Source organism: Chrysemys picta, chromosome 8 (assembly GCF_011386835.1).
Source record: "Chrysemys picta bellii isolate R12L10 chromosome 8, ASM1138683v2, whole genome shotgun sequence".
Lineage (NCBI taxonomy): Eukaryota > Metazoa > Chordata > Testudines > Emydidae > Chrysemys > Chrysemys picta.
The window spans coordinates 28,663,445-28,691,371 of NC_088798.1; the positions used below are offsets into that span (position 1 = coordinate 28,663,445).

A 27,927-nucleotide genomic window follows, 5' to 3' on the forward strand; every position below is an offset into this window, starting at 1 on the left:
AAAGTCCTGGAATATGGGCTGCGGCCCACCCCATCACTGCTGCCCTGCCCAGAGAAAGGGGCTCAGGAAAGTGCCAGGGCCTCCCCTCCCAGCCCACAGTGCTAGAACACCAGGAGGGGCTCCCCTATTGGGCAGGGATGTGGGCACCCTAGCCGGTTACCTCCTGCGTGGTGTGACAGACCCAGACTGGTTGGGTGCAGGAGTCTGGTAGAAGGAAAACACTGGATGAATAGTTTTCTATGACCAGGGCAGGAGATGCCCCAGTGCAGTCAGGAAGGTGCTAGAAGCAATTAAGTCAGGGAGACTCCATAAGACACCTGGAACCAATTAAGAACAGATTAGAAGCAGTCAAGGGAAACAGGCTAATCAAATCACATGAAGCCCATTTAGAACCAGCTGGAACTAGTTTAAAAGGAAGTGCCTTCAGCAAGGCCAGCTGGTAGGAGCTGGGAATAAGAAGGTATGTTGTGGGAAGACTGGGAGAAAGAAGGTGCGCAGTGAAAGAGCTGGGAGGACAAGCATAGTCAGGTACCAAGGAGAGCCTATTTGGGGAAGTAGGCCAAGGAAGGGCAATAGTTCCAGTAGTATAGGAAAGCTACCTGTTGCTGGTGCCATTAGGGTTCCTGGCCTGGAACCTGGAGAAGAGGGCAGGCTTAGGTTCCCTCCCCACACTTCTACAAAATTGCTCCCTGAGTAGGAAGACAGGGACTAAAGAGGGCTCCTACACCAAACCTATTGACTGGCCGATGATGGTGGATCAGTAAGCTGTAAACCTTGCCTCTTAGGGTCCCAGAAAACCTCTGAGGCAAGCCCAAACCACCTAGAAGTGCAAGACTTCCCCCCCCCCCCTGCCCAAGGCAAAGCCAGAGCTCTGCCACAGTGGGCAGAAGGTCCCTCTCAGTGTGGCCACCCCATGCTGCTGTGTCAAGCATGGCTGGGAGGTAATGGCTGCTGAGTTTTCACTCAGAGCCAGCAGGGGTGAGGGGCTGGGCTCCTTGTTCTCCCCTCCCCCTTCACTGCAGTGCACCTCTGTCAGAAGTACCAGAATGCTGTTCCAGCTCTGGAAAAAAGTGCCAAACACCATTGTGTTCTGGCACCACCTGAGTGCTGCTGCAGAGGCAGGCTTGGAAACTATGATCAAGGAAGCTGCCTGCTGTTGTTTGTTTCTCCTGTGTTCAGTGAAACAGGACTTGGTGAACAATCTTTGTAAATAAGTAGGATTGCACCAAAGAAATAATTGGCTTCTACTGCAATTTCTCCTCCTCACCAAAACAACCTAACAAGGCTCCAAATATTGGCTAACGATTCCACCCAAAGCGGCAACAATAGTTACTTTATAACCATGTAAAATGTATGAGGTTTTTTTTCCTCAAGTGTGCATTACTTTGCATGTATTGACCCAGGGCACCATTTGCTATTGTGTTGTCCATTTGCCTAGTGTGCTTAGGTCTCTCTGAAGTTCCTCACAATCCTCTCTTGTCCTGGCTAACCTAAATAAGTTTGTCTCACTTGAGAATTTTGCTAGTTCACTACTCCTTTCCCTTTACAAATCATTAATAATTATATTAAACAGCACAGGGACTAATATGGAATTTGAGGCATCCCTCTACATTGTTTTTGTTATGATGAAAATTGACCTTTTAATCCCTTTTTCTTTCTCCTAGCTGTTTGTTTTTGGTTTTTTTTATCCTTGACAATACTTAACTTCTCACCCTATCCCTACTTGACTTTTTTTGTAGCCTTTTGTGAGGGACCTTGTCAAAGGCCTTTGACAATCTAAATAAGATCAACTGGTACTACTTAACTGAAACATTCAACGAAATTCAAGAGTTTAGTAAGAATTTCCCATTACAGAAATCATGCTGGTTAGATTCTCTATTATGAACTTCCATGTGTTTTGTTATTTTATTTGTAGTAATCATCTGTACTACAACCAACCACCAAATACCCATGGAGCGCATTTTGGGAACTGTTGTTCTAGAAAAATAGCCAAAAGCCAACACCACCAACAAAAAGGTAAACACAAAGCTAATCCCTAAAAACTGGACACTTTGAATTCAGAAGCCAAAACTGGACTGTCCAAGTAAAAACTAGACCATAATCTTACTGTCACATTCTTACAGTGATCCTTCAGTGCTGCTTTCTATGCTGGTAGAAGCAGCATAGTCCAAGTGATGTGTCTAAGCCAAGAAATGTATTCCAAAATTTCAAAGCAATTCTTGAGTGGCCTGAAGAGAGCAATTATATGATCCCACCCGGTCTCAGAATTTGTCCTCAATTTATTCTGGAGTTTGAGATTAAAGAAGCGAACTCTCAGGGTGAAATTCTCTCCAACAGCATAAAGCTGAAAAGTTCAGGTTCTATGCAGATGGAATGTGGAAAGGTAAAATTCACCTTCCCCAAACCAGCGCCAGGGTCTGAGATTGCTGCTGTGCAGTGACACTCAAAGCTGCTTTGGACAGGAAAAGCAGTTGCAGCCTCCATATACTAGCTGCACAGGGCACTGAATCTGCACAAACACAGATCTGCAGCCACCTCAGTTCTGTCCTGGCCTCAGATCGGTTAGTATGGAGACTAGTTCCATGATATGTAGAAGGTGTGCAGACACCCCTGCCTGGCTGCTCAGCCAACCAATGCCCAGCACAACTGCTATGAGGGATGCAAGTGGTATGGAGGGCCAACCCAAGACCCTCAAAACTAATAGTTAATTGCACCTATGTGCAATTATGATGAGACCTGTGTGTGTGTGTGTAGGCCCTAAGATTTAACAACCCAAATAAATCTAAGTAAAAAGATTTGGGGTCATCACAGCAACCGTGGTACAGCTGTAATGGTGAAATAGACTTCATGTGTAACCTTTAACATTTTCAAAGGCTTGCTGAACAAACATTCTAAGAGGACATGCAAGGATATTTGTTTTCCTTTTGAACATCAAACCACCCATGATTTTAATAAAGCTGTGAAATCTCTCTCGTTCTGGGAGTTCTCTTGTTTCATCGTCATAGTAATTAAGCACCTTGGAACAATTTTGTTCCTTGCAGATAAAAATGATGATTTAAAATATGTGCTAATTCATCTAGAACAGTGGTTTTCAACCTGTGGTCCATGGACCCCTGGGGGGCTGTAGACTATATCTAAGATTTCCAAAGGGATCTGCACCTCCATTTGAAATTTTGAGGGGTCCACAAATGAAAAAAGGGTTGAAAACCACTGATCTATAATATGGATTTTTATATATTGACACAAATAAATACCACTTATGTAATTTGATAATATGGGGGGTTTCAATCGTGCAAAAAAAGACCATGCCCACAGTTCATTTAAAAAAACCCTGAACACTACATGGTGAGTTGTGCTGTAAGAAAATAACATGAAACAGTGAGCACATTCTAGAAAATATTGGAAGGAGAAGGGAAGCACATGCCTCTGGCTTCCATTTGAGGAACATGTCACAGCTGAGTGAACATTATCAAAAGATAAAGCTTTGAAAATGGTAAGATAGTGTGGAATAGATCTGTGATTATGATGGTGGGCATGACAGCATTGTTAAAAATGACATATTTTGCATTCAGGAACTGCCTTTCATCTGATGATCACAATCTTCTTTGCAAGAAGAATAACTATTAATATCCCCATTTTACAGATGGGTATAGTGAAACACACAGATTAAGTAAATTGCCTACAGTCAAACACAAAGAGAATCAAGTTTCACTGCTAGTTAGAAAACTCAAGAGTCCCAACTCCCAGTCTCCAACACTTACCAAGAAACAATACTCTTTTAATAATAAACCTCCTTTTACAGCTATTACAATATTTGGCACATAGAGTTCTCTGGCACAAAGGCTGTATTTTGTGTACAGACAGCTGTAAGCTGTCCACATTCACTCACCTGGCTCCACAACTACTGTCACAAGTATTGGCAGGGTTTTTAATTCAAAACCAAGCAATTTATTAACAAGATGACAACTTATAGTCACATTATTAGTGCATTGAGCCATTTACACCTCTACGTCGATATAACGTGGTCCTTAGGAGCAAAAAATCTTACTGTGTTATAGGTGAAACCGCGTTATATAGAACTTGCTTTGATCCACCGGAGTGCGCAGGCCCCCCCCCCCCCCCCCGGAGCACTGCTTTACCATGTTATATCCAAATTCGTGTTATATCGGGTCACGTTATAGTGGGGTAGAGGTGTATTTTCATTCATATTTATTTGTTGCCTATTTTATATTAGTGTTTTAGATTCTTTGACATGTAAAGATACAATGTTCCCATGCTGAGCAGTTCACAATCTAGTATTTTTCCAATAAACACATAGCTTATATGTAGTGGTTTTAAACTTCAAGATGCTTTATAAAAGCTAAATAATTAACCCTAACACCCTGTGGGGAGGTGAGTAAGTCAATAAAAAATCATTTTATGATGTGGAAACTCAGCCAACGCAAAGTTATGCAACAAGCCAAGATCTCCTAGCAAGGAAGATAACTAATTTTTCTGGCTCTACAGCTTCTGCTCAGACGCTCTGACTACATCAGCTTCTCAAACCACTTAAAAAGGAAAATGTACATATAATAGCTATATTAAACGGGAAGAATTGAAGTACTTTAAATCATTGTGTTTTTCTTTATTAAACAAGTTGCAATAAGACAGGCATTTCTAAATCATTTGAAGCAATAAAAGCAGTAAAATAAAGTGCAGCAGCTGTACAGGGTTCCTTTGTTGTCTTCAGTAAATAGCTTTAAAAAAAAAAAGTGACTTTTCCAGCCAGTACATTATTTATTTATATCTATCTATCTAGGCCTTTCTCTGCTCCCCTCTCACCCAGATTCATTCCTTCCCTACTTGAATGGGCCTTTTAGACAGACAAAATTTCCCCTCTCTTAAACATATATACACACTGCTTCTTTGCTCCCTATATTTGTAACCAGACCTTCCCTTTTAGGGAGCCTGATTTCTACCCCAGCCCCTACTTTATTTTAACCCTGCCATATTTTCCCAACCACTCCAGCCTGCCACTGGATTTTAACACAGTTCCACTGAGAGCCCACTCTCACACCCAGCCCTATTCTGCAGGAGTCCCCATCGGTGTGGGGCCATTGGGGGACATAAGACACAGACCAGAACCTAACAGGTCCTCCCACAGGGGCCTGTCGGTGCATATGACTCTCTCCCCACCTTGTGTGCCTCTCTGTCAAATGTACCTTTACAGAAACATGGAGAAGCACAGAGGGACATGGTGTAGATAACTTTAACACAAACCTGTTTTCTTTTTAAAAATGTGTGATATTTCTCAGCCATATACAACTTGAGAATAAAGAGTGCTGAGAGAAATAGGAGTTTCACTGGATTGTCTATACTCTCTTTGGACAGAGACTGAAGGTTGCTGCTGAGATCTCTGACAAGATGGTCAATTATAATGACATTCTAGGAGTGCAAAGAAATGCTGCTGCAGATGACATTAAAAAGGCACACCGAAAACTGGCATTGAAGGGGCACCCTGATTAAAAACCCAGAGAACAGAGCAGCAGCAGAGAAGAAATTCATACAAGTCTCTAAGGCATCTGAATCATAGAATATCAGGGTTGGAAGAGACCTCAGGAGGTCATCTAGTCCAACCACCTGCTCAAAGCAGGACCAACACCAACTAAATCATCCCAGCCAGGGCTTTGTCAAGCCTGACCTTAAAAGCCTCTAAGGAAGGAGATTCTACCACCTCCCTAGGTAACCCATGCTAGTGTATCACCCCCCTCCTAGTGAAAAAGTGCTTCCTAATATCCAATCTAGACCTCCCCCCACTGCAACTTGAGACTATTGCTTCTTGTTCTTTCATCTGCCACCACTGAGAACAGCCTAGCTCTGTCCTTTTTGGAACCCCCCTTCAGGTAGTTGAAGGCTGCTATGAAATCCCCTCTCACTCCTCTCTTCTGCAGACTAAATAACCTCAGTTCCCTCAGCCTCTCCTCATAAGTCATGTGCCCCAGATCATTTTTGTTGCCCTCTGCTGGACTCTCTCCAATTTGTCCACATCCCTTCTGTAGTGTGGGGACCAAAACTGGACACAATACTCCAGATGTGGCCTCACCAGTGCCAAATAGAGGGGAATAATCACTTCCCTCAATCTGCTGGCAGTGCTCATACTAATGCAGCCCAATATGCCATTGGCCTTCTTGGCAACAAGGGCACACTGCTGACTCATATCCAGCTTCTCGTCCACTGTAATCCTCAGGTCCTTTTCTGCAGAACTGCTTCTTAGCCATTCGGTCCCTAGTCTGTAGCAGTGCATGGGATTCTTCCTTCCTAAGTGCAGGACTCTGCATTTGTCCTTGTTGAACCTCATCAGATTTCTTTTGGCCCAATCCTCCAATTTCTCTAGGTCACTCTGGACCCTATCCCTACCCTCCAGCATATCTACCTCTCCCCCAGCTTAGTGATATCTGCGAACTTGCTGAGGGTGCAATTCATCCCATCATCCAGATCATTAATATAGATGTTGAACAAAACCGGCCCCAGGACCGACTACTGGGGCACTCTGCTTGGTACCGGCTCCCAACTAAACATCGAGCCATTGATCACTACCCGTTGAGCCCGACAATCTAGCCAGCTTTCTATCCACCTTATAGTCCATTCATCCAATCCATACTTCTTTAACTTGCTGGCAAGAATACTGTGGGAGACTGTATCAAAAGCTTTGCTAAAGTCAAGATATATCACATCCACTGCTTTCCCCATATCCACAGAGCCAGTTATCTCATCAAAGAAGGCAATCACGTTGGTCAGTCATGATTTGCCCTTGATGAATCCATGCTGACTATTCCTGATCACCTTCCTCTCCTCTAAGTGTTTCAAAATGGATTATTCCTTGAGGACCTGCTCCAAGATCTTGCCGGGGACTGAAGTGAGGCTGACTGGTCTGTAGTTCCCCAGGTTCTCTTTCTTCCCTTTTTTAAATATGGGCACTATATGTTTTCCAATCATCCAGACCTCCCCCCAATCGCCATGAATTTTCAAAGATAATGGCCAATGGCTCTGCAACCACATCAGCCAACTCCCTCAGCACCTTCGGATGCATTAGATCTGGACCCATGGACTTGTGCATGTCCAGCTTTTCTAAACAGTCCTTAACCTGTTCTTTCACCACTGAGGGCTGCTCACCTCCTCCCCATACTGTTGCCCAGTGCAGTAGTCTGGGAGCTGACCTTGTCTGTGAAGATCAAGGCAAAAAAAGCATTGAGTACTTCAGCTTTTTCCACATCATCTGTCGCTATGTTGCCTCCCCCATTCAGTAAGGGTCCCACACTTTCCCTGACCACCTTCTTGTTGCTAACATACCTGTATAAACCCTTCTTGTTACCCTTCACATCCCTGGCTAGCTGCAACTCCAATTGTGCCTTGGCCTTCCTGATTACACTCCTGTATGCTCTAGCACTATTTTTTATACTCCTCCCTAGTCATCTGTCCAGTTTCTACTTCTTGTAAGCTTCCTTTTTGAGTTTAAACTCACTGAAGATTTCACTGTTAAGCCAAGCTGGTCACCTGCCATATTGGCTATTCTTTCTGCACATTGGGATGGCTTGTTCCTGAGCCGTCCATAAGGCTTCTTCAAAATACAGCCAGCTCTCCTGGACTAGGTTTTATCTGATGCCCAAAAAAGCAGTGTCTATGACATGTTTAGGAAGGAGGGTAAATAGAAAAAAAGAGGTGGAGGGAAAGGGAAAGGCAGGGATGGGAGTCAGTAGCGTAGCTAGAGAGAGAGCCTGCTCCCCCGAGCCCAGAATTCCCCAAGTGGCACCTTTTCCAGCACCGCTCCGTCTTTCGGCGGCCCTGCACATGTGCCGCTCTGTCTTTTGGCGGCATTTCGGCGCATGCGCAGGGCTGCCGAAATGCCACCGAAGGACATGTGCCTTTTTTTTCTGCCGCTCCTCCTCGGCAGAAACCCTGGCTACGCCACTGATGGGAGTCACCTTGATTCCGAATTCCCATTCAGTAGCCCCCCACACTGATGTGTTGAGAGGAATGGACTCTTTTTCAGGGAAACTCTGGGATGATCTACTTGGTAGCATTTCTGGCATTTAGAGAGGACTCCATAGAAGAAGAAGCAAAGATTGTAAAGGATGCTCTCTGTATTTTTGAGACATGTCAGGAATTGGATTTACTTCATTTGGTTTCTAGTGAGCTAGGGGCTGCTCTTCATCCTCCATCACCTCATTGAACAACAGTGGGAAGGCAACTTCAGATCAGTCATAATGACCAACAAAATAGTTAATGGCATCAAAATCACTACAAAGGGAATTGTGATGAATGGAGAAGAGAGACTAGAAGCCATTATTGACCATTAACATTCTCAACAATTGGTAAGAAGCAGCTGCTATTCTTGAATAACACGTTTACCAGAAATGTTAAACTATGATGAGCTCCATTTGAGGGACTAATGGGAATATTGGGGCTGTGGGGGAGATTTCAACCAAAATCTGCTTTCGACTTCCTGTGGCCCAATTAAAAGTATTTATAAATAAATAGTTCTTCCAAGGTCAATACATATGGGTGCCACTGACTTTTCAGTTAATTCTTGACTATCATTAATGCTTATATTTTATCTTTAAAATTGTTGTGAATTCTTTGTGCACTTTGCATTTATTAAGATTTATCCAACGAGAACAATTATCAGAGTTCAGTCCAATCAATACGTAAACTAGCATGAATCTTATGCTTTTCTTTGTTTGAATTGTGAAATGGCTAATGTGCTGTGAAGTTAACATTCCCAGGACAATTTGTAAAGAAAAATATAGCATTAGAAGATGTAAATACAAAATAAGAATGAGTTTCTGGTGGGATGATTTTTTTGTTTCAAATAAATGCTGGCAGCTTAGTCCACTATAATCATGGGCAAATAGCAATGAGTAAAGGCAATGGACTGAGTCTTAGTTTGCTAGCCAACTCTAAATCAATAAATGCTGTTATTTTGTGAAAAAGTACATAAAACATAATGTAGAAAAACTGTGTGAAGTTACACACTTCTCTGGAACTTGATGACCAGAGAAAGCATTCCAGCTACACTTTGTGATGCCAGAAAGCTATTGCTCATCGGACTCCTTTGATGTTTGTATAAAACATTACAGGTCTAGTTCATATTCCATGGATCATAGAATGTCAGGATTGGAAGGGACCTTAGGAAGTCATCTAGTCCAACCCCCTGCTCAAAGCAGGACCAATCCCCAGACAGATTTTTGCCCTACATCTCTAAATGGCCCCCTCAAGGATTGAACTCTCAACCCTGGGTTTAGGGGGCCAATGCTCAAACCACTGAGCTATCCCTCCCCCCTCCAATTGTGTTCACACAATCTAATTCCAATGTTGTACGAGGGGAAGGATTTTTTTTGGCTAAAGGTCTGTGAATCAAGGGATGTGAGTTCTGTTCCTTGCTCTATGAATGATGTAATGTGGAGGATTGTAAAAATCAAGTCTATTAATCTCTCTGTAGTTTTTTTTTATTATTTTTATATATATATATATATGTATATGTGTATATATATGTGTATATATATATATACACACACACACAGAGGCATAGACCATGTAATCTTGTGTGCATGCGCAGTACATATTCTTTGTGAGTATATGTAAATAGATATTGTATACCACACAAATATGGACTTGAATTTAGGTTCACAATAGAAAACTTTGGAGGAAAGGGTAAAAATTCCCATAATGGACAACTGTGTACTATGAGCCGATTTCAGGTTGGTCGTAAGTGTTTTCAGTTTGTGTTTTGTGATATTACTTATTTGATTATTTACTGATTTACAGAATATGCCTTCCTGGCTGAGATGCCGCAAGCCAGATTTGTCTGTTATTGATGATTATTAATAAACTAGCAAATGTGACACTGTATGCCAAAATTAATATATATGAATTATGCAGGTTTGTTAGTAAAATTAAGAAGTATTTACTCCAAAATGGGAAGTGAAAATGTCCACAACACAATCACGTTGGTTTGCTCATATATTGTTTTGCAGTAGCCCTTGCCATGTTTTCATGAGCAAATAAATCCCTGTCTTTGTACGACCTTTATAATAAGGCATGCAGACTTTCCAAACGCCACCAGAAATGAATTGGATTCAGAAGAACCCAGCTTCATTTAATTTCTGTTCCTCTTTTGATCAGTACTGCTAACTAGCTCATACAAGCAGAGACATAACGGAAAGCACACTTGCAGCATGGAAGAAAATTCGGAGGGAGAATGTACAGTATAGAACCAAGTTTGCAACTGTCCATTATTTTTATTGTGTATCTTTTTCTTCCTGTTAGCAATAGTGTTTCTTGTGCAGTCACAGATTCTACATTCTGTGCTTGATTTGTTAAACACTTGTTGGTGCCTTTGAAAAAAATCTACTTAGCAACAGATTGGGAGTGTTTTGAAAGAGGAAGCCAAAGCCAGATGTTTTTCAGCTAACTGCCCCTCCTATTCCCCTCACCAAAAATGTAATTGATGTAATGCTGAGGAAGATACTGTATAAATAAATTCTGTTTACCTCTATCTAGTTACAAACACACATTCATGCAGACTGGCATAGACCATTTAATCTTCTGTGCATGCTTGTGCTCTTGAACACCCTACTTATTCTCTGTGTGTATATGTAGATGCTGTGCAGTGTACACACAAATATTGACTAAAATTTAGGTTCACAGTAGAAAACTATTGCCCCACGATTTAAAAAGGCAACCAGCAGTAGGATATAATGTCAAAAGCTGCCAGCTATGGCCATAATTACTCATTGGGGGTCACTCTATTAAGCTACAGGACAAGGTGTTTTCTATATACACTACATTCCCGAGCCCATATATTTTATTATTCACTTTAAAAATGGTTCATTGCCCTAATTGATGCATTTCTCTTCTTTTACTCAGAGTGCCATTCAGAGGTGATGTGGAAGGGAATGTAATTTGTGTTACACAAGGATTACAGGGCTTAGATCAAAATATAAAACTGGGGCCTCACTGTTAATCAGCACAATTTTAATTTTTTTAAATCATCACAATCCCTCACATTCCATTGCATCTTTGACCATTTTCATTTCCCCATTCAGTCCCATCCCCCCCACCACTCTCCTCTCTCTCTATATTATCAGCTTGTTTAACTTGGTCTTTTTCCCCTCTCCTTTCACATTCCACCCCACCATCTTTTCACATTCAATCCCACCCCTTGGCCCTGTCACTCTCAGGTGTTGTTTAAAATATCAGTTATTGTATTAGTTGAAAACCACAGTACAGACCAGTTTCTCATTTTTAGGGACATATAACTGAAAATAGCCCAAAATAATTGTTGACAAGTGCATATTAGTATCAATTTATTAGTAGTATCGATTTATATATTAATCTATATTTTAGTATCTCAACCAGTGGCAAATTAAAACACAGGTCCCTGGCCAATTTGGGGGCCCCGGAAAAAAATCTCATGATGCTAGGGCAGGATGGTTTAGCTACTGCATCCTCTGCTCTGCTGGCCGTGTTTGGGGCAAGGCTTCTTGGATGAGCCAGTGGGGGGATCAGTTGGTGAGTGTGGCTGGAGGGAGCAGCAGCTGCCTCTTCCTCTCCTGCTTGTTGTTTTCTTCACTACTGCCCATGGCTTCTTGCTGCCGCTGGTGACGGGCTCCCCCTGCATCCTCCCGTGCGCAGGTAGCTGGAGCTAAGGGGTGAAGGAGGATGGGGAACACTGCCTGCTGCGTCTCCTCCAGTCCCAAGCTGTGCAAGAATGCCCACTGCCAGCTGGAGTCCTACCACCCTGATCCCGAGCTGAGCTGCAAGGACACAGGCTGCAACCAGGCATGCCATTTGGGAGGGCAGGGGCAGCTTCTGCCCCCCTCTGAATTTCGTCCAGGAGGTGTGCTCCCAGACAGAGCTCGAGACAGCACAGCATTAATGTGGAATGTGAATTCTGCAAAGGAGACCTGCTGCGCCAGTTTGTGCCCCTGGGACAGGGAGTCAGTATTTTGTTTACAAGCAGGGGCAGGGTGATTAAGATAAGAATGGGCTGGTAATTAAATTAAGGATCTGGAAGGCCTTAGGTAAGCTGGTAAAACAGGAATCCCTCCCTCTGCAGGGGTTGGGGTGTTGAAGAGAGAATGCAGGGGACTCAGAAGAAATACAGCCAACCCCTATGAGTTACACAACGCCCCTCCCTCTTTTCAGAATATAAACGTAAGTGAAAAGAAGGGGCCAAAACCCAGGGAAGAGCTAGCACTGGTATAGAGAGGTTCCCACTCTACCTGTGGTACTTATGTGGCCCCATCACCATAGTATCTGAGTGCCTCACAATGTCTTACCTATTTCTCCTCACAGCTCCTCTGTGAGGTAGAGCAGTGCTAGTATCCCCATTGTACAGATGGGGCACTGAGGCACACACAGACTAAAGAGCAGATTTCCAAAGGTATCTAGGCACCTAGATTTTTCAAAAGTGCCTAGAAGACTAGGTGCTTTGTAAACCCCACTAGATGCGTAGCTGCATCTCTGGAGGCCTAAAAACCTTTGAAACTCTGTCCCTAAGGCACTGTGACTGACCTGAGGTCATACAGGAAATCCATGGGGAAAGTAGAACCCAGGTTTCTCAGGGTTAGCTCCCTATCCACTGGACCAGCCTGCTGCAAAAAAAGAGAACACTGACAGACGGGAGCAAAACCAAGAAGGCCAGTTCTGAGACTCTAGCAATCTGTTCCAGGCAATTAGGAAGGATGCCATGTTTGACAGCATGAAAAGCAGCACAGAGGTCAGGAAAGATGAAGAAAGAGAGAATGAGAGTCAGATGAGAGGAGATCACTTAACTCACAAGGGGTGGCAGGTTCTGCCCAAGGCTGTGTTGTAGAGCAATGCCTGCTGTGCAGTTTTAGATTTTAACTGAAAACCATTTTGTTTTGTCATTTTTTGTGCTGAGTTTGAGAAAAGGAAGGAATGAGAGTGTCATATGAGTATCAAATGTGTTTATGCCTCAAATTCTTAGGGTTTCAGTTGCATTCAGGCCAATTCCAGAACAAAGAACAGAAATTTCATCCATAAAGACAACGATTATTGTCATGAGTTGTATTATTCACTGGGCACCATCTGTGTGCTCAGCACTGTTCAAAATATGCCAGAAAATGTAGTTCCTGAGCCAATGTGTATAAGATGTGTAGCCCTGGATAACTTGGCTCAGATATTTAAGTATGAAGTGTATAGTTATTGAGCACATGTTCACTGTGATGTTAATATCTATTAGGGGAGGTGTTGATGGCAGTAGAAGTTTTACTTGATTAAGGACTAGAAGATTTGACTCTCCAACTTTTTTTCAAGAGGAAGAGCTGCCCAGAGCCCCTGTGCCTGTTCATTTTCCTTTCCTGCCTGCAGTGGCCCTGATATATCTCACCAGCTGCAGTCTCAATTTTTTTCTCAACTTTAAAATGAGTAATTTTCTTGGTTTTTGGTTTTAAATATTCTCCTGTGAGAACTGCAACTCAATCACTGTAGTGTCATTTTTAAGGGCCTTCTGGAAAGTAACTAGCCTTAAACAGAAGTGAAAGCAGTGTTGCCAACTCTCATGATATTGTCATGAGTCTCATGATAATTATTGTTTTCCTTAAAGCCCAGCTCCTGGAGTCAAGTGGATATGTGATGATTTCAGCCTTCATTCTTAAAGAAAAATGAAATTTCAAACCTTCATGCCTGTGGAGAAAGCTTCAAAATGTCACCCCAGTGCACCCTCAAGGCTCAAAAAGCAGAAGGCAAATAAAAAGAACACCAAAGCTATTATTTTTACATAAACTCATGATTTTAAAGCCAATCCCATGATTTTTGGGAACCTGATTCATGATTTTTGAACATTTGGGGTTGGCAATACTGTGAAAGTGACTTCAAAGTGTCAGTTTCACTCCTGTTTTTAAAGTCAGTTTCTAGTCTATTACTTGCAGTGGGTTAACACCCCTAGAGTCCAGGCAAGTGCAGTATAAATTCCTGGGGCCTTGCTGTAGTAGATTGTTTCCAAAAGTTAAATAATCTATTCCAAGCTTGGTTAACTGCCAAAAAAAAGTGATAGAAAGTTATTTAGATTTTTCTACAGGTGTTTCAGTTGTTGTATTCAAGAGTTAGTAACAAAATAAGAATATATATTAAAATTTTAAACCTAACCAGAGTCCCTTAAGTGACTTGACACAAGATGTCAGAACATGTTAGTACTAGAGTTCAATGGGTTTAATATTATTTAATTTTCTTTCTTTCTATAGGAATTAGATACAGTGCTCCTGTCAGCAAATTTCTAAGTTATTAGCTGCAAAAAAAAAAAAAAAAAAAAAGAGTTTCTAGGTAGCCCCTGGAATCACGGTTAAAGTTGCTACCCCCACCAAAATCTGAAATGGCGCCCCCGTGCAGCACATCAGCGACCGGGAGAACATAGACGGTAAGAGGAATAGGGGACCGCTGGAATGGGGAGCTTCCCACAGCCAGGGGAGCTGGGGAAATCCCTGCTACCTCAACCACAGTGGCAGCCCCCAAGGAAATGCAACCCCCATAAGCACACAGGGAGTCAAGGGCGGGGGGAACTCTCTGCTGTCCTGCTCAAGAGGAGAAACATGAAAGCCCCCAATCCCCCCACCCTGACACACGTACCATCGGAGCCCCCTTCGCCTCTTCCTTGCCTCTCAATGTTCAATCATTTCTCTCCCCCCAGGCAGGACCTATTCTCTCCCCTCCTCTTCCAGTTTTTTTTTTCCCTGTGTCTTTTGGTGATTGCAAAATATATAGTAAGATAGAGGCTTTGAGTTTTTTATGCCTCCATCCAGTTTGGAGGCCTTTGGATGCCCATATCCCTGCATCTCACAATGCAGCATTATTTAACCCATCCTAATATGTCATGATGTAGCCCTATTTACCCCCCCTCCTAACCCCTGAGATCTTTGTGGATACCACCTCCCCACGCATGTGGTTCACAGCCTTTGGATCTTAGTGTGGATTCTTGCCATGCACATTGTAATATGCCATTATTTACCCACCTGCTCAGCTGGTATGAGGTCTTCCATAGTATAGTTCTCCCACCTTAGCATTGGATGAAAGACACTAGTGCTATTTACCCCAGATGGTACTTTTAAGATCTTTATGTATATTTCCCCATTCACCCAGCATGGACCGATGTGGTACTGTTTACACTGGTCCACAACTTCCAGACCCAACTCACTCATTATGAATTTCACAAATGAATTGTGACCCACCCAACCTTACTTAACAAAGATTGTCAGTGGAATCAACTGTTGTCATGGGCTAACGGTCATCTGTTGCTACATGAATGCCAAAGCCAAGCCTGACTGGGGGATAAAACATAAAGGACAAACCCAGATAGTTATAGAAGTGGGAGACATTGATCTTGTGAGGACCTTCAGTTCCAGTGACGTTTTTTCCCTCCATTACCCAGATGATAAGGCATTGGTATAATAGAGTGATGAATATTCTGTCTCTGCAGTATTACTGGAAAAATTATATTCTCATTGGCTTAGTAATGATGGAACATCCTGTTGTGTGCTCTGGCTAATCAGAACCTGTCTTATTCTTAACAGTGTGTTTTAATATATACATATAAACTAATTTTAATTAGCTGAAATAGTTAGTCCCAAAACTTAATTGGGAAAATGTTGACTTTCCAATAGTTTGACATGAATTGCCTTTGGCAGAAAGCCAAGAGTCACTTTGGCACAGGTCCCATTCTTTCAACATTTTTTCATAGTGTATGTGATCAATTTCAAACTTTGTTTTAAACCAGTTCTCACTGTTGACTGAAACTTAAAGTTCTTAATAATAGAGTAATTTTACCTCAGGTTAGGATTATTTCTTTTAATTAAGTTTCTTTCTGGAATTATGACTGTTGTCCTTCAGACCTCTTTGCTTCCACAGTAGAAAAACTGGACTGTAACAGGATCAATAGGTGGAAAATGCATAATGGTCAGGTTTAAGAAAATTGGGGGAGATGAAAGAACCACTTGACCTGCGAACGACTGAGTCTTATAACATCAGCGTTGTCCAAATTAGCAGCGAACACCTTTGTGTAATGGTATGGATAATATCTAGCCATATTCATTTTCTGTGTGGAAAAATTGAACAGTTAATTTAGGCATAGTGAATTGGGATATGATTTGCTTTATTATTAATGCAGTGTGTAAACATTGAATGGAATCTTTGTATTAATGCATTTTGATACATTTGTGTTTTTAATGAGGTGTGGGGGGCCCTAAATGTTCTTTGTGCACAGAGCCTCAGTAGATCTTAATCCGCCTCAGATCTCAACCAGCTTTTGCCTTTGGTTTCAAATCTAAATTGAAATGTTGAAGTATGAGGCTGAGCTGAGGCAGAGAAATTTTGTTCTAGTCAGTATTCCAGTCTGCTCACTGACGTGCACACCAGAAGAAGCAGCTCCTTCTGCTCCCATGAATTGATTTTAGTTCAAAAGCACCATGTGAGTAGGGAGGAGACTAGTCTCTGAGCCTGATGTACGCAATGGCATTGGTGGTGTTGTACGTTGCTGCCTCAGCAGAGACACGAACAACAAAGAGTCTGGTGGCACCTTAAAGACTAACAGATTTATTTGGGCATAAGCTTTGGGATGCATCCGAAGAAGTGAGGTTTTTACTCACGAAAGCTTATGCCCAAATAAATCTGTTAGTCTTTAAGGTGCCACCAGACTCTTTGTTGTTTTTGTAGATACAGACTAACACGGCTACCCCCTGATACAGAGACACGAGGACTGACTGGGCATAGAGAGTGAGCTACTGTGCCCTCTCGCTGTCCACTGCCCAGTTCTGTGGATGACTTGAGAAGTTCAAGTGCCAAGGTTCAGTCCAGCACCTTTCACCAACACTCTAGTCTAATGAAAGGCTGGTAACTTTAAAAACAAAGTTTGTGAGCAAGTCGTTCTGATGAAACAATAGCTCCACACCGGGGTCATTCAATGTAGTAGTGAGAGCCCTTGGGCAGTGCACAAGTTAAGAGTGGGGACAGATTGATTTGGTAAGTTGCTTTTCCTTCCTGTTGGGAATGGCTATGTGTCGGCAATGTGATGTGGCCTTGAAAAAAGCTAATGCGGTCTTGGGATGCATTAGGCGAGGTATATCTAGTAGGGATAAGGAGGTGCTGCTTCCGTTATACAAGGCACTGGTGAGACCTCATTTGGAGTACTGTGTGCAGTTCTGGTCTCCCATGTTTAAAAAGGATGAACTCAAACTGGAACAGGTACAGAGAAGGGCCACTAGGATGATCCGAGGAATGGAAAACCTGTCGTATGAAAGGAGACTCAAGGAGCTCGGTTTGTTTACCCTAACCAAAAGAAGGCTGAGGGGAGATATGATTGCTCTCTTTAAATATATCAGAGGGATAAATACCAGGAAGGGAAAGGAATTTTATATATATATATATATATATATGTGTGTGTGTGTGTGTGTGTGAGAGAGAGGGTTTGATCTTGTAAAGTGAGGAGACGTGCAAGGGCTATTAAATAATGGAAGATCACGGTGATGGTGCAAGTGATTCTACTATGCCCTGGGGAGGGAAAAAAAGCTCACATCAGAAACTGCACATTCAATGACAACTGGTTAAACAAAACCAACTACAAAAACTGTCTGGCAAAATGTCCTGATCAAACAAACGCCTGTTTATCAATGATGTTATCAAGCTTATCTATATATGTTACCTCTCTAGATACTATAAGTGGCTGTTGAAGGGGGGTGTTGCAGAGTTGCCTTGAGTGTTAGGGTTGCGGTGGGCTTGCCATTTGTGTGTGGGGGTGCCAGGTTTTTTTCATTTCAAAGGTGGTAACCATAGGGTGAAATGCCCATGGAGCTGCCTCTCTCAGCCTGGGAAAAGGGAGAGGGAATCCCACTGTAGCCCCTCCAAGCCAGGGAGGGGAGGTGAAGGACGCCCAGGGGAAACAGAGCGGGGGAGCTGAATTTATGGGATTGGGGCTGATATTAATTGCTGAGCTGGGGATGAGCAGATGTGGTGTTCAGAACTCCTGCAACAGGGGCCACAGTCACCTTAATGTTATTGGTAGAGTGGGCATCAGTAATTGGCACAGCCACACTGGGAATGGGCAGGGCAAATTCAAAAATTAAAACACACTATTTAATCTTTCTTAAAAATTTCTGGATTTCTGAATTTATTATTTTTTTCAAATACTACAATATATACCAAAATACCAGTTTATTCATCATACACAAGTAAATGAAGAGAATTAGGATAAAAGGAGGGAAGGGGAAGCAACATATCTATCTTCAGGGTTCACATTAAACACAGACCTCTAACATGTCAGCCCAAATTCCTTTGAATTTTTCAGGCATTTCCTTTCTGTGGAATGCTAGTCGTGCATTAGCTGTGTGGTCAGCCATATCACTGGGTCAGGCATCAATATTTGATGGGGATTGACTTTTCCATTTTGCAGAATCAATGTTTTAGCAACCAAAGCTGCACATTAAAATCATGCTGCCTTGTTGCCAGGAAATCTTCAGGTATTAGGAATATATTTAGGAATGAAACTTAAGGGGAAGGATTCCATAATTCATTATTTTTGATCTCTTGAGGGGTCCGACTTCTAAATTTTGATCTCTCGAGGTTGTCAATACTGTGCTTATTAAGAGGGGTTTTACATCAGGAGCAAATATTATACCATTGCTCTGCCTGCCTATAAGTTTTCAAATGGAATCCAGGTTGTTGACTTTAACCTATAAGGCCCTAAACAGTTTGGGACTTGCCTACCTGGTAAGATATCACCCAGGGCCGGCTCCAGGCACCAGCTTACCAAGCAGGTGCTTGGGGTGGCCACTTCAGAGAGGGGCGCCATGTCCAGCTGTTCAGCGGCAATTCGGCGGATGGTCCCTCACTCCTGCTCGGAGCGAAGGACCTCCCGCCGAATTGCCACCGCAGATCACGATCGCGGCTTTTTTTTTTAGAGTAGCAGCCGTGTTAGTCTGTATCCGCTTTTTGTTTGTTTGTTTGTTTGGCTGCTTGGGGCGGCCAAAACCCTGGAGCCAGCCCTGATATCATCAGCTTCCCCATGCCATCCTACTGCATTTGAGATCAATGGAGATCAGCTGACACACCCTCAATATTAAAGAATGCAAGCTGATGACAATGGGTGTGTTCTCCATGAGATCTTTGATCTATGAACTTCCTTCCCTCAGATTAGTTAACCTTCAGGGCCCTGCAGGCCCATATTTGCATGTAGTGTAATTATGCTGCTCATGCAACAGACCAGGGAGGGGTGTATAACATCAAAGCAACCTCAGTTTCCCAAGCATCCATTCAGGATGTGTTCCCCAATTTTCAGTGCCACCCACAGCATGTGATCCTACTCAGTAGAGAAAACATATCTAAATGTATTGCATGAGGAATTTAATGTGCAAAGGCTTTTGGGTTGGGATTTTCAAAAGCACTTTTAAGTGACTTACGCAGAAGTCCCATTGGATTTAAGCACCTGTGTCACTCAGGTGTTTTTGAAAATCCTGCCCTTGGAAACTAAAGGCAGCAATTACAAGCTGATGGGAGTTGAGCACAGTTTAGCTTGTGGCTGTGTCAGCTGCATGTTGTGAGCACGTAGGTGTAAAAGGGATTATCTTCCTATTTAATATCTCTGCACAAGGGTATGTCCTGGTGTAACTAAACATTTTAACTGAGTTGTAAGTAAAGTAGACTTTGTCTACCTATTTCCCCCCCAACAAAAGCATTAGCTCACTTCTTGGGTTGACTCCTGCCTGCTCAAAAATCATGACAATATTATTAAATTAAAGAAGATCTGAAGAACCCTACAGAGATGGCCCAATACCTTTAAGCATTTCAGTGATTAACACAGAAACAATTGTATAACTGCATAATCCCCATAACTGGTGGTTTGATTAGCAATAATGCAACAGCTGTGTAATCAGAACACTTACGTGGAAATTCGTCACTGTTTGTACTATTAATATCGTAAAGAAGATGTAATATATAGGTAGGTAAAATTTGGTTTTATTTAATCATTTGCTTCATGAAGAAATCAGTGTCCAATTGAATTTACATTGGAAATGCAAGTAATAATTCTCTCTTATTAAATTTACAAACATTGTGTCACAGCCTAAGCTATGTAAATCAGTGTAGTCCATTGAAGTCATGCCAGTTTACACCACCTAAGGATTTGGTTTCATGCTTATAAATTAATGTTAGTGTTAACAGGAGGAATACATTCATGTATGAACATTAATTAACCATAATAATAATGTGTAGGACCTATTTAGGATTTGTTATGAGCAAAGCACCTTGCAGGTCAACATCCTCATTAAGAATAAAATTCAATAGAGAAAAGAGTAATTAATCCTATTTCAATAATGCTTTCCTTAGTGGCAATTAGAAAAACGTTCTTTGATCTACAGTGGATTCCACTCTACAATAATCTATATGAGCCCTTATCAACAGCACCCTGAAGATGATCAGCGTGATCCTGCCCTCTATATGCAGGCAAAACTCCCTTACATGCAAGATTGAACTTTATAGGACAGAGACACTCCATTTTCCCCACCCTTCCCCTCATAATGTGAGGATTAACCACTTATGTCTATTCTATTTAAATTACCTGGCTACAGTTCCTTTTCTAGTGGGTCGTGTTTTGTAGATGGCCCCATGCATTTAATATTTTAAACATTCCCTCACCATCTTGTTGTTAGTCAGTCCCTGTTTCTTCATGTCTATGATGTCATAATAAAAGTTGTTCAAGATGACTTCAGTCTCCTGTATCTGAAACCATAAAATAGGTGTGCCACTACTTTCCAACATGACAGTCTGATAAAGTTTCCATCAGTTATAAAGAAAAACAATTGAAAGGTCACAAAAGAAAGGGGAGTGCAGCAGAGGATAAAATAGACCCATTTTAGAAACACTTGAACGTTATTTTGTAGCATTCCTCCCTTTCGTTTCTGAGTCTACTCCTGTGAAGTTCTGAATGCCCTTTACTCCCATTATCTTCATAGGAAGTGCTCTGCATTTTCTCTGCATTCTTATTTTTCCAAAACAGCTAGCTGCCCCTTCAGGCAGTTTCATATTTTACTTAGGTTATCTAGACAAATAGGCTCAGCCTGAATGTCTCAATGGATCCCACGACTGTATTTGTTTCATGAGCTAAATACTAAATGGTGAAAAAGATACCTGTGGAATTCTCGCCAGGGTGAGCATCTGAATATCATTGACAGCCTTCTGGTGAGAGGGTGAGTATTCCCCAGAGTCTGGTGGCCCAGAAAATGCCTCAAGGACACTCTCATGAACAGTGTCCCTTAAAAATATTGTTTGAAAGTAAAGATCTAAAATTACTGACTAAGCATTTTATTGTACACAGGCCTTGTATTAAGCCCTTTCCCCTGCCTTCCTGCCCAGACGACCTCCCAACCCTATAATATTGTAAATAAGCATTTTATTTAAGATATTTAGCAATTCTGATGCAACTTCATATTTTGCGGAGGTGCTCTGTATTCAAATACAAACTGCTCAGTCCAGATCATCAGCTGGTGTAAATTGACACAACTCCACATTGGAGCTACGCCAGTTCACACCAACTGACAATCTACCACTCCGAGCCTTATTTTCAGAAACACTTGAACACTCACAACTTCAGCTGAAGTCGATGGGAGCTGTGGGTGCTCAGCAGCTGTGAAAAATCAGGCCCACAGAATTTAAATAAGGCAGTTTTAATCATAACAAAAAACAAGCTGATGTCAATTGCCCAGCCATAGAGCATTCACTCCAAGGTGCAATGTTATGCATTTGTGTGATCCCTAGGTATTTTTTAAAATTAAGCACACAGACATATGTGACTGAGAATCAAATTCTATACATTAGAAGTTAGAGTTTAATCCTGAAAAGGTGTTGAGCCCCCCTTTAAGGAGTGGCAAACTTCCAAACCAGCTCCCATTAAAGTCATGGGAGTTGAGAGCACTCCGCACCTTACCTTTTTAGATCAGCCTGTTAGAAAGAGCTAGGACTTGTTTCAGCTCTCACTGAAATCAGAGGAAGGACTCCCATTGACTTCAATGGGAATTGAATTGAGCCATTAGTGATGTGGCACAAGAGGGTGATTAGGAGGGCTTTTCTTACCTATGAATGGAAAGTAGTATTGTAGGAAATACACTGTACATAGACTAGAACCCTGTCAAAAGTCCCTATTTCACATCTATTCCAATATAAATTCTCATGTGTTAGATTTGGATGGCAAGTAGCCAGCGTGAACACTTGCAATTTGGATTACATGCAGATATTGGTTTTTGTACCCACAGCTTCAAGTTGACAGTAGGTACTTTCAGTCTTGACCTCCAGTGCTACATCTAAAATTTACTACTGCAGATCCCTGTAGCATTGTGAGGATCATAGTATTCTGAATACCAACCAGGAGATTTCTGGACTTTTTATTTGAGATGCTCTTTTGGATGATCACACTGGGAAGTTTCATGCATCTAATCCTTTTAATTACACTGATAACTGAAAATTAATTTTTGTTTCACTATGGGAATAAGATTTTTTCTGAGCAAGAGAAGCTAGTTTTTCGTTTGGTGCCAGGTGACAGCAACTTTCAGGTGCATGAATGATTGATGTGTCACAAATCTTTCTATTCAGATACTTAAGAGTTATCATTAGTGACAGTTGAGAAGTCCACATGCCCCACATACATATCAATACGATGTATGTACAGCATGTGGAATCAACCATGTAACTACACGCAGATGTCTCCCAAACTGAGACGCTACAGGTCCAAAAAAGAGTCTACTCTTCTAAACCAGACACGGATAAACTTCTTTCTGCTGGTAGGGACTGGATGGCTCAAGGGATTGGGAGTGGGATATAATCTTTCCAGGGTGCTCTTATTCTGAAAAATGATTGCGTAAAAATGGCATCATGAATATGGATGGAGTCATTGTGGATAGTTCTCTGAAGATGTCCACGCAGTGTGCAGAGGCGGTCAAAAAAGCAAACAGGATGTTAGGAATCATTAAAAAGGGGATAGAGAATAAGACTGAGAATATATTATTGCCTTTATATAAATCAATGGTACGCCCACATCTCGAATACTGTGTACAGATGTGGTCTCCTCATCTCAAAAAAGATATACTGGCACTAGAGCTAAAATTATTAGGGGTTTGGAATGGCTCCCATATGAGGAGAGATTAAAGAGGCTAGGACTTTTCAGCTTGGAAAAGAGGAGACTAAGGGGGGATATGATAGAGGTATATAAAATCATGAGTGATGTGGAGAAAGTGTATAAGGAAAAGTGATTTACTTATTCCCATAATACAAGAACTGGGGTCACCAAATGAAATTAATAGGCAGCAGGTTTAAAACAAATACAAGGAAGTTCTTCTTCATGCAGCGCACTGTCAACTTGTGGAACTCCTTACCTGGGGAGGTTGTGAAGGCTAGGACTATAACAGCGTTTAAAAGAGAACTGTATAAATTCATGGTGGTTAAGTCCATTAATGGCTATTAGCCAGGATGGGTAAGGAATGGTGTCCCTAGCCTCTGTTTGTCAGAGGATGGAGATGGATGGCAGGAGAGAGATCACTTGATCATTGCCTGTTAGGTCCACTCCCTCTGGGGCACCTGGCATTGGCCACTGTCGGTAGACAGGATACTGGGCTAGATGGACCTTTGGTCTGACCCGGTACGGCTGTTCTTATGTTTCCCATAAAAACTGTTTTTTGATAGAAAATTGAATTTTTGACAAAACAAATTTTTTCATGAAAAATGTCTGCTTTCCACATAAAATGTTTTTTGTTGAATTTTTTTTGCAGAAAACAAAATACTTCTTTTTTGTAAAATTTGACTTTTTTTTTTTAGAGGAAAACCAATTTCCTGACCAGCTCTAATCATGAGGTTTCATATTTATTCTCTGTCAGTGATTTTCAAAACTTCATTTGAACAGTCCTAACTCCAGCTCTGTATAGACTCTGAAAGTGTCCGAATCACTATCTCTTAGCTGTTGTAGCTCTTGCCTTTGTAAGACTAAATTTTTTTTTTAAAAGACTGTAATGGAATTTTTTTACTTTTGAAATATTGGCCACTTTGTGTATAAGATATTAAAACAGATTATGTCATCTGAAATAATCATATTTTATATTGCATATAACATTCTAATTTTTATTCTTTGCATTATTTTTGTTACTGTTTTAGCTTGTCTAAGGAGTTGTAACTCTAATTTCCAATAATTTACTCCATTTCTTACCAGGACTTCAGAGCAACTAAAGAAAAGACTGCTCTCGGATAATATTTCCAAGGAGAGCCTCATGAATCCATGGACAGGACTGAAGGAGTTTAGTCAGTCCTATGTAAATAGTCATGCATTGCAGGTATGAGCCATGAAACTCCTAGTTTCATTCTCCTAGCATATAAAATGATGGGGTCTAAATTGGCTGTTACAACTCAAGAAAGAGATCTTGGAGTCATTGTGGATAGTTCACTGAAAACATCAACTCAATGTGCAGTGGCAGTCAAAAAAGCAAACAGAATGTTGGGAATCATTAGGAAAGGGATAGATAATAAGACAGAAAATATCATATTGCTTCTATATAAATCCATGGTATGCCCACATCTTGAATACTGCATGCAGATGTGGTTCCCGCATCTCAAAAAAGATATATTGGAATTGGAAAAGGTTCAGAAAAGGGCAACAAAAATGATTAGGGTATGGAACGCCTTCCTTATGAGGAGAGATTAATAAGACTGGGACTTTTCAGCTTGGAAAAGAGATGACTTAGGGAGGGATCTGATAGAGGTCTATAAAATCATGACTCATGTGGAGAAAGTAAATAAGGAAGTGTTATTTACTCCTTCTCATAACACAAGAACTAGGAGTCACCAAATGAAATTGTCAGCAGGTTTAAAACAAAGGGAAGTATTTCTTCACATAACGCACAGCAACCCGTGGAACTCCTTGCCAGAGGATGTTGTGAAGGCCAAGACTAAAACAGGGTTCAAAAAAGAGCTAGATAAATTCATGGAGACTAGATCCATCAATGCCTATTAGCCAGGATAGACAGGGATAGTGTCCTTAGCCTCAGTTTGCCAGAAACTGGGAATGGGCGACAGGGGATGGATCACTTCATGATTACCTGTTCTGTTAATTCCCTCTGGGGCACCTGGCATTAGCCACTGCTGGAAGAGAGGATACTGGGCTAGATTGACCTTTGGTCTGACACAGTATGGCTGTTCTTTTGTAGTTTATGTTCCTGACTGTCAAGTATCACCGCCTCAATTTAAGCAGCTCCTCTGCTACCTGGGGCATTTCTTTATCTTATCTTATTTTATCTTTTCTTATCGTATCTTCTTATCTATTGTCTTAAACTTATTACAATGTCTGAGCACCTATGAAATGTTTATCAAAAGATTAAATCCCCTATTTTATGCCATCAGTTGTTAAATGTTGAATCAATTAACTTAATCATGACTTTCCTTTGGCTCATGAAAGCTTTGTGCGTTTTAACATTTGATGTGTTGGCAATGAAATAAACTTATGATTATATTAATTTTCACAGAGCTCTCTTTTACTAGCAGAGTGAAAAGGTAAAATGTAGCATTGACTGAGAGGTATATTTCAAAGCTGTGTAGGAAGAACATTTTGATAGAATTATCTTGCAAGAAAAAAAGGAAGTGGTTATAAACCTTTTCCAGCGTTACTCCTCACCTGTGCAGTAAGCCTCAAAAAACTATTAAAGGGCTATATGATAGTGAGACTGGGAATAAAAGGTATGGCATTCTGGTGCCGTGTAATAAATGTTGTTTGCTTGCTAACATTTGTAGCTTTTATACATGTGGCAATGAGTCTTTAGACATTGAAAAAGTGAGATCATATCAGTGTATTAAAACCAGGAGCTTTTCCAGAAAATGATATAAATTCTTTAATTTCATTCAGGTTTCTTTCTTAGCTTTTGCCAGGAAGTTCAAAAAGGAATTTTCCCAGAAGGATGAGGAACCCAAAGTCAATGCTGTTCATGCCGCCAAAAAAAAGAATCAAAATTGTAGTGTTAGAAAGGACTTCAAGAGGTCATCTAGTCCACACCCCGTACCACATATACCTGGACCATGCATGCCAGGTGTTTTTTCTGACCTATTCAAGTAAACCGGGACAATTACCTCCTGTGTCTTACATGCAAAATGATATATCCCCACATGACATTAGCCTTTTCCACAACTGCATCATATTTTTGACTCGTATTCAATTTGTGATCTATTATAACCGCTTTCTGCAATATTGCTGCTTAGCAAGTTATTCATTTTCTAGTTGTGCATTTGACTTTTCCTTCCTGAGTGGTAGAACTTTGCACTAGTCTTTAATGAATTTCAACTTATTGATTTCAGATCAATTTTCCAATTTATCAAGGTCATTTTGAACACTAATCCTGTCCTCCAAAGTGCCAGAAATCCCTCCCAGCTTCATGTCATCCACAAATTTTATAAATATACTTTCCTCTACATTATCTGAGTCATTAATGAAAATACTGAATAGTATTGGTCCCAAGACAGACCTGACTAGATATCTCCTCCCAGTTTAACAGTGAACCATTGATAACTACTCTTTGAGTACGGTCTTTCAATCACCTTTGCATCCTCCTTATAATCATTTCATCTAGACCACATTTCCCTAGTTTGTTTATGAGAGTGTCCCATGGAACTGTGCCAAAAACCTTATTAAAATCAAGATATATCATATCTACAACTTCCCTCCTATCCACTAGGCCAGTAACCCTGTCAAAAACGGAAATCAGGTAGGTTTGGCATTATTCATCTTGACAAAGCAATGTTGGCTATTACTCATAACTCTATTATCTTCTAGATGTATACAAATCAATTGTTTAGTCATTTGTTCCAGTATCTTTCCAGGTATTGAAGTTCGGCTGACTTGTCTGTAGTTCCCTAAGGTTCTCTTTATTCCCCTTATTAAAGGGGTTCTATGTTTGCCCTTCTCCAGTCCACTGGGACTTCATTTGTCCTCCATGAGTTCTCAACAGTAATTGCTAACAGTTCCAAGTGTGCTTCGATTAGTTCCTTAAGTACCCTACGATGAATGTCATCAGGACCTGATGACTATAATACATCTAATTTCTAAACAGTCTTTAACCTCTTTTTTCCCTATTTTGACTTGTATGCCTTCCTTCTTGTTGTTAATATTAATTGTGTTAAGTATATTGTTACAATTTACTTTTTTATTGGAGACTGGAGCAAAAGAGTGAAGACTGAAGCCTTCTTGATGTTATCCATTATTAGTTCTTCTGTCCCCACTAAATAGAGGACTTACACTTTCCTTCATCTTTCTCTTGCTCATAAGTTAGTTATAGAAACTCTTTTTATTGCCCTTTATATTCCTTGCTATGAGTAACTCACTTTGTGCCCTAGCCTTTCTGCTTTCCCTGCTATTCAAATCTTTTGTACTCATCCTTAGCAATTTGCCCATCTTTCCACTTTTTGTAGGCTTCCTTTGTGGCAGTAGTTAAATGTCTTTATGAATTTTAAACATCGCTTTCTATAGAAAATCAAGGCCAAAATTCACTAGAAATTTGTATCTGATTCTGCCTTTTCTACTGGTAGAAATACGAGAAACGCAATCCGAATGAGCCTTTTAGAGCTGTCCACAAATGAATCTGATCCTGTCAAGATACAAGGGGACATGCTAGATAACTCATAGAGGTCCCTTCCAGTTCTACCAAGACTGCAAACTAGGCAATAGCCTGGATGGGTCATAGGATTAGTACTGCAATACAAAGTCTTTAATCTTTAGGTTATGAGTTTGAACCCAGACTCAATCAGTAGCAATTAAAAGTTGTTACTATCTGTTGGCTGTTCTAATGTTGTTGTTTGCATTGCAGAATTGCCTAGAACCTCTAGTCCCATTGTGCTTAACACTATAGTGATCTCAGTCCAATT

General features: G+C 41.2%; 1 protein-coding gene and 1 pseudogene across 9 annotated transcripts in view; both read left to right on the forward strand.

Annotated features, from left to right (window-relative positions):
• The first annotated feature begins 425 nt into the window (after window positions 1-425).
• The window catches only part of DNASE2B (deoxyribonuclease 2 beta), a 47,305-nt gene continuing 19,803 nt past the window's right edge, over window positions 426-27,927 (forward strand). For 2 of the 9 annotated variants that reach the window (XM_065554123.1, XM_065554128.1), the window contains exons 1-3: window positions 426-528; window positions 1,916-2,016; window positions 24,236-24,356. In XM_065554123.1, the coding sequence (XP_065410195.1) occupies window positions 24,346-24,356 (11 nt within the window). In that variant the 5' untranslated portion in view covers window positions 426-528; window positions 1,916-2,016; window positions 24,236-24,345. Of the gene's footprint in view, window positions 529-1,915; window positions 2,017-14,288; window positions 14,420-20,370; window positions 20,564-24,235; window positions 24,357-27,927 lie in introns of those variants that run through there. The other 7 variants (XM_065554124.1, XM_065554126.1, XM_065554125.1 and 4 more) reach the window with 7 other exon arrangements.
• On the forward strand, window positions 5,404-8,336 carry LOC135973286 (dnaJ homolog subfamily B member 6-like; annotated as a pseudogene).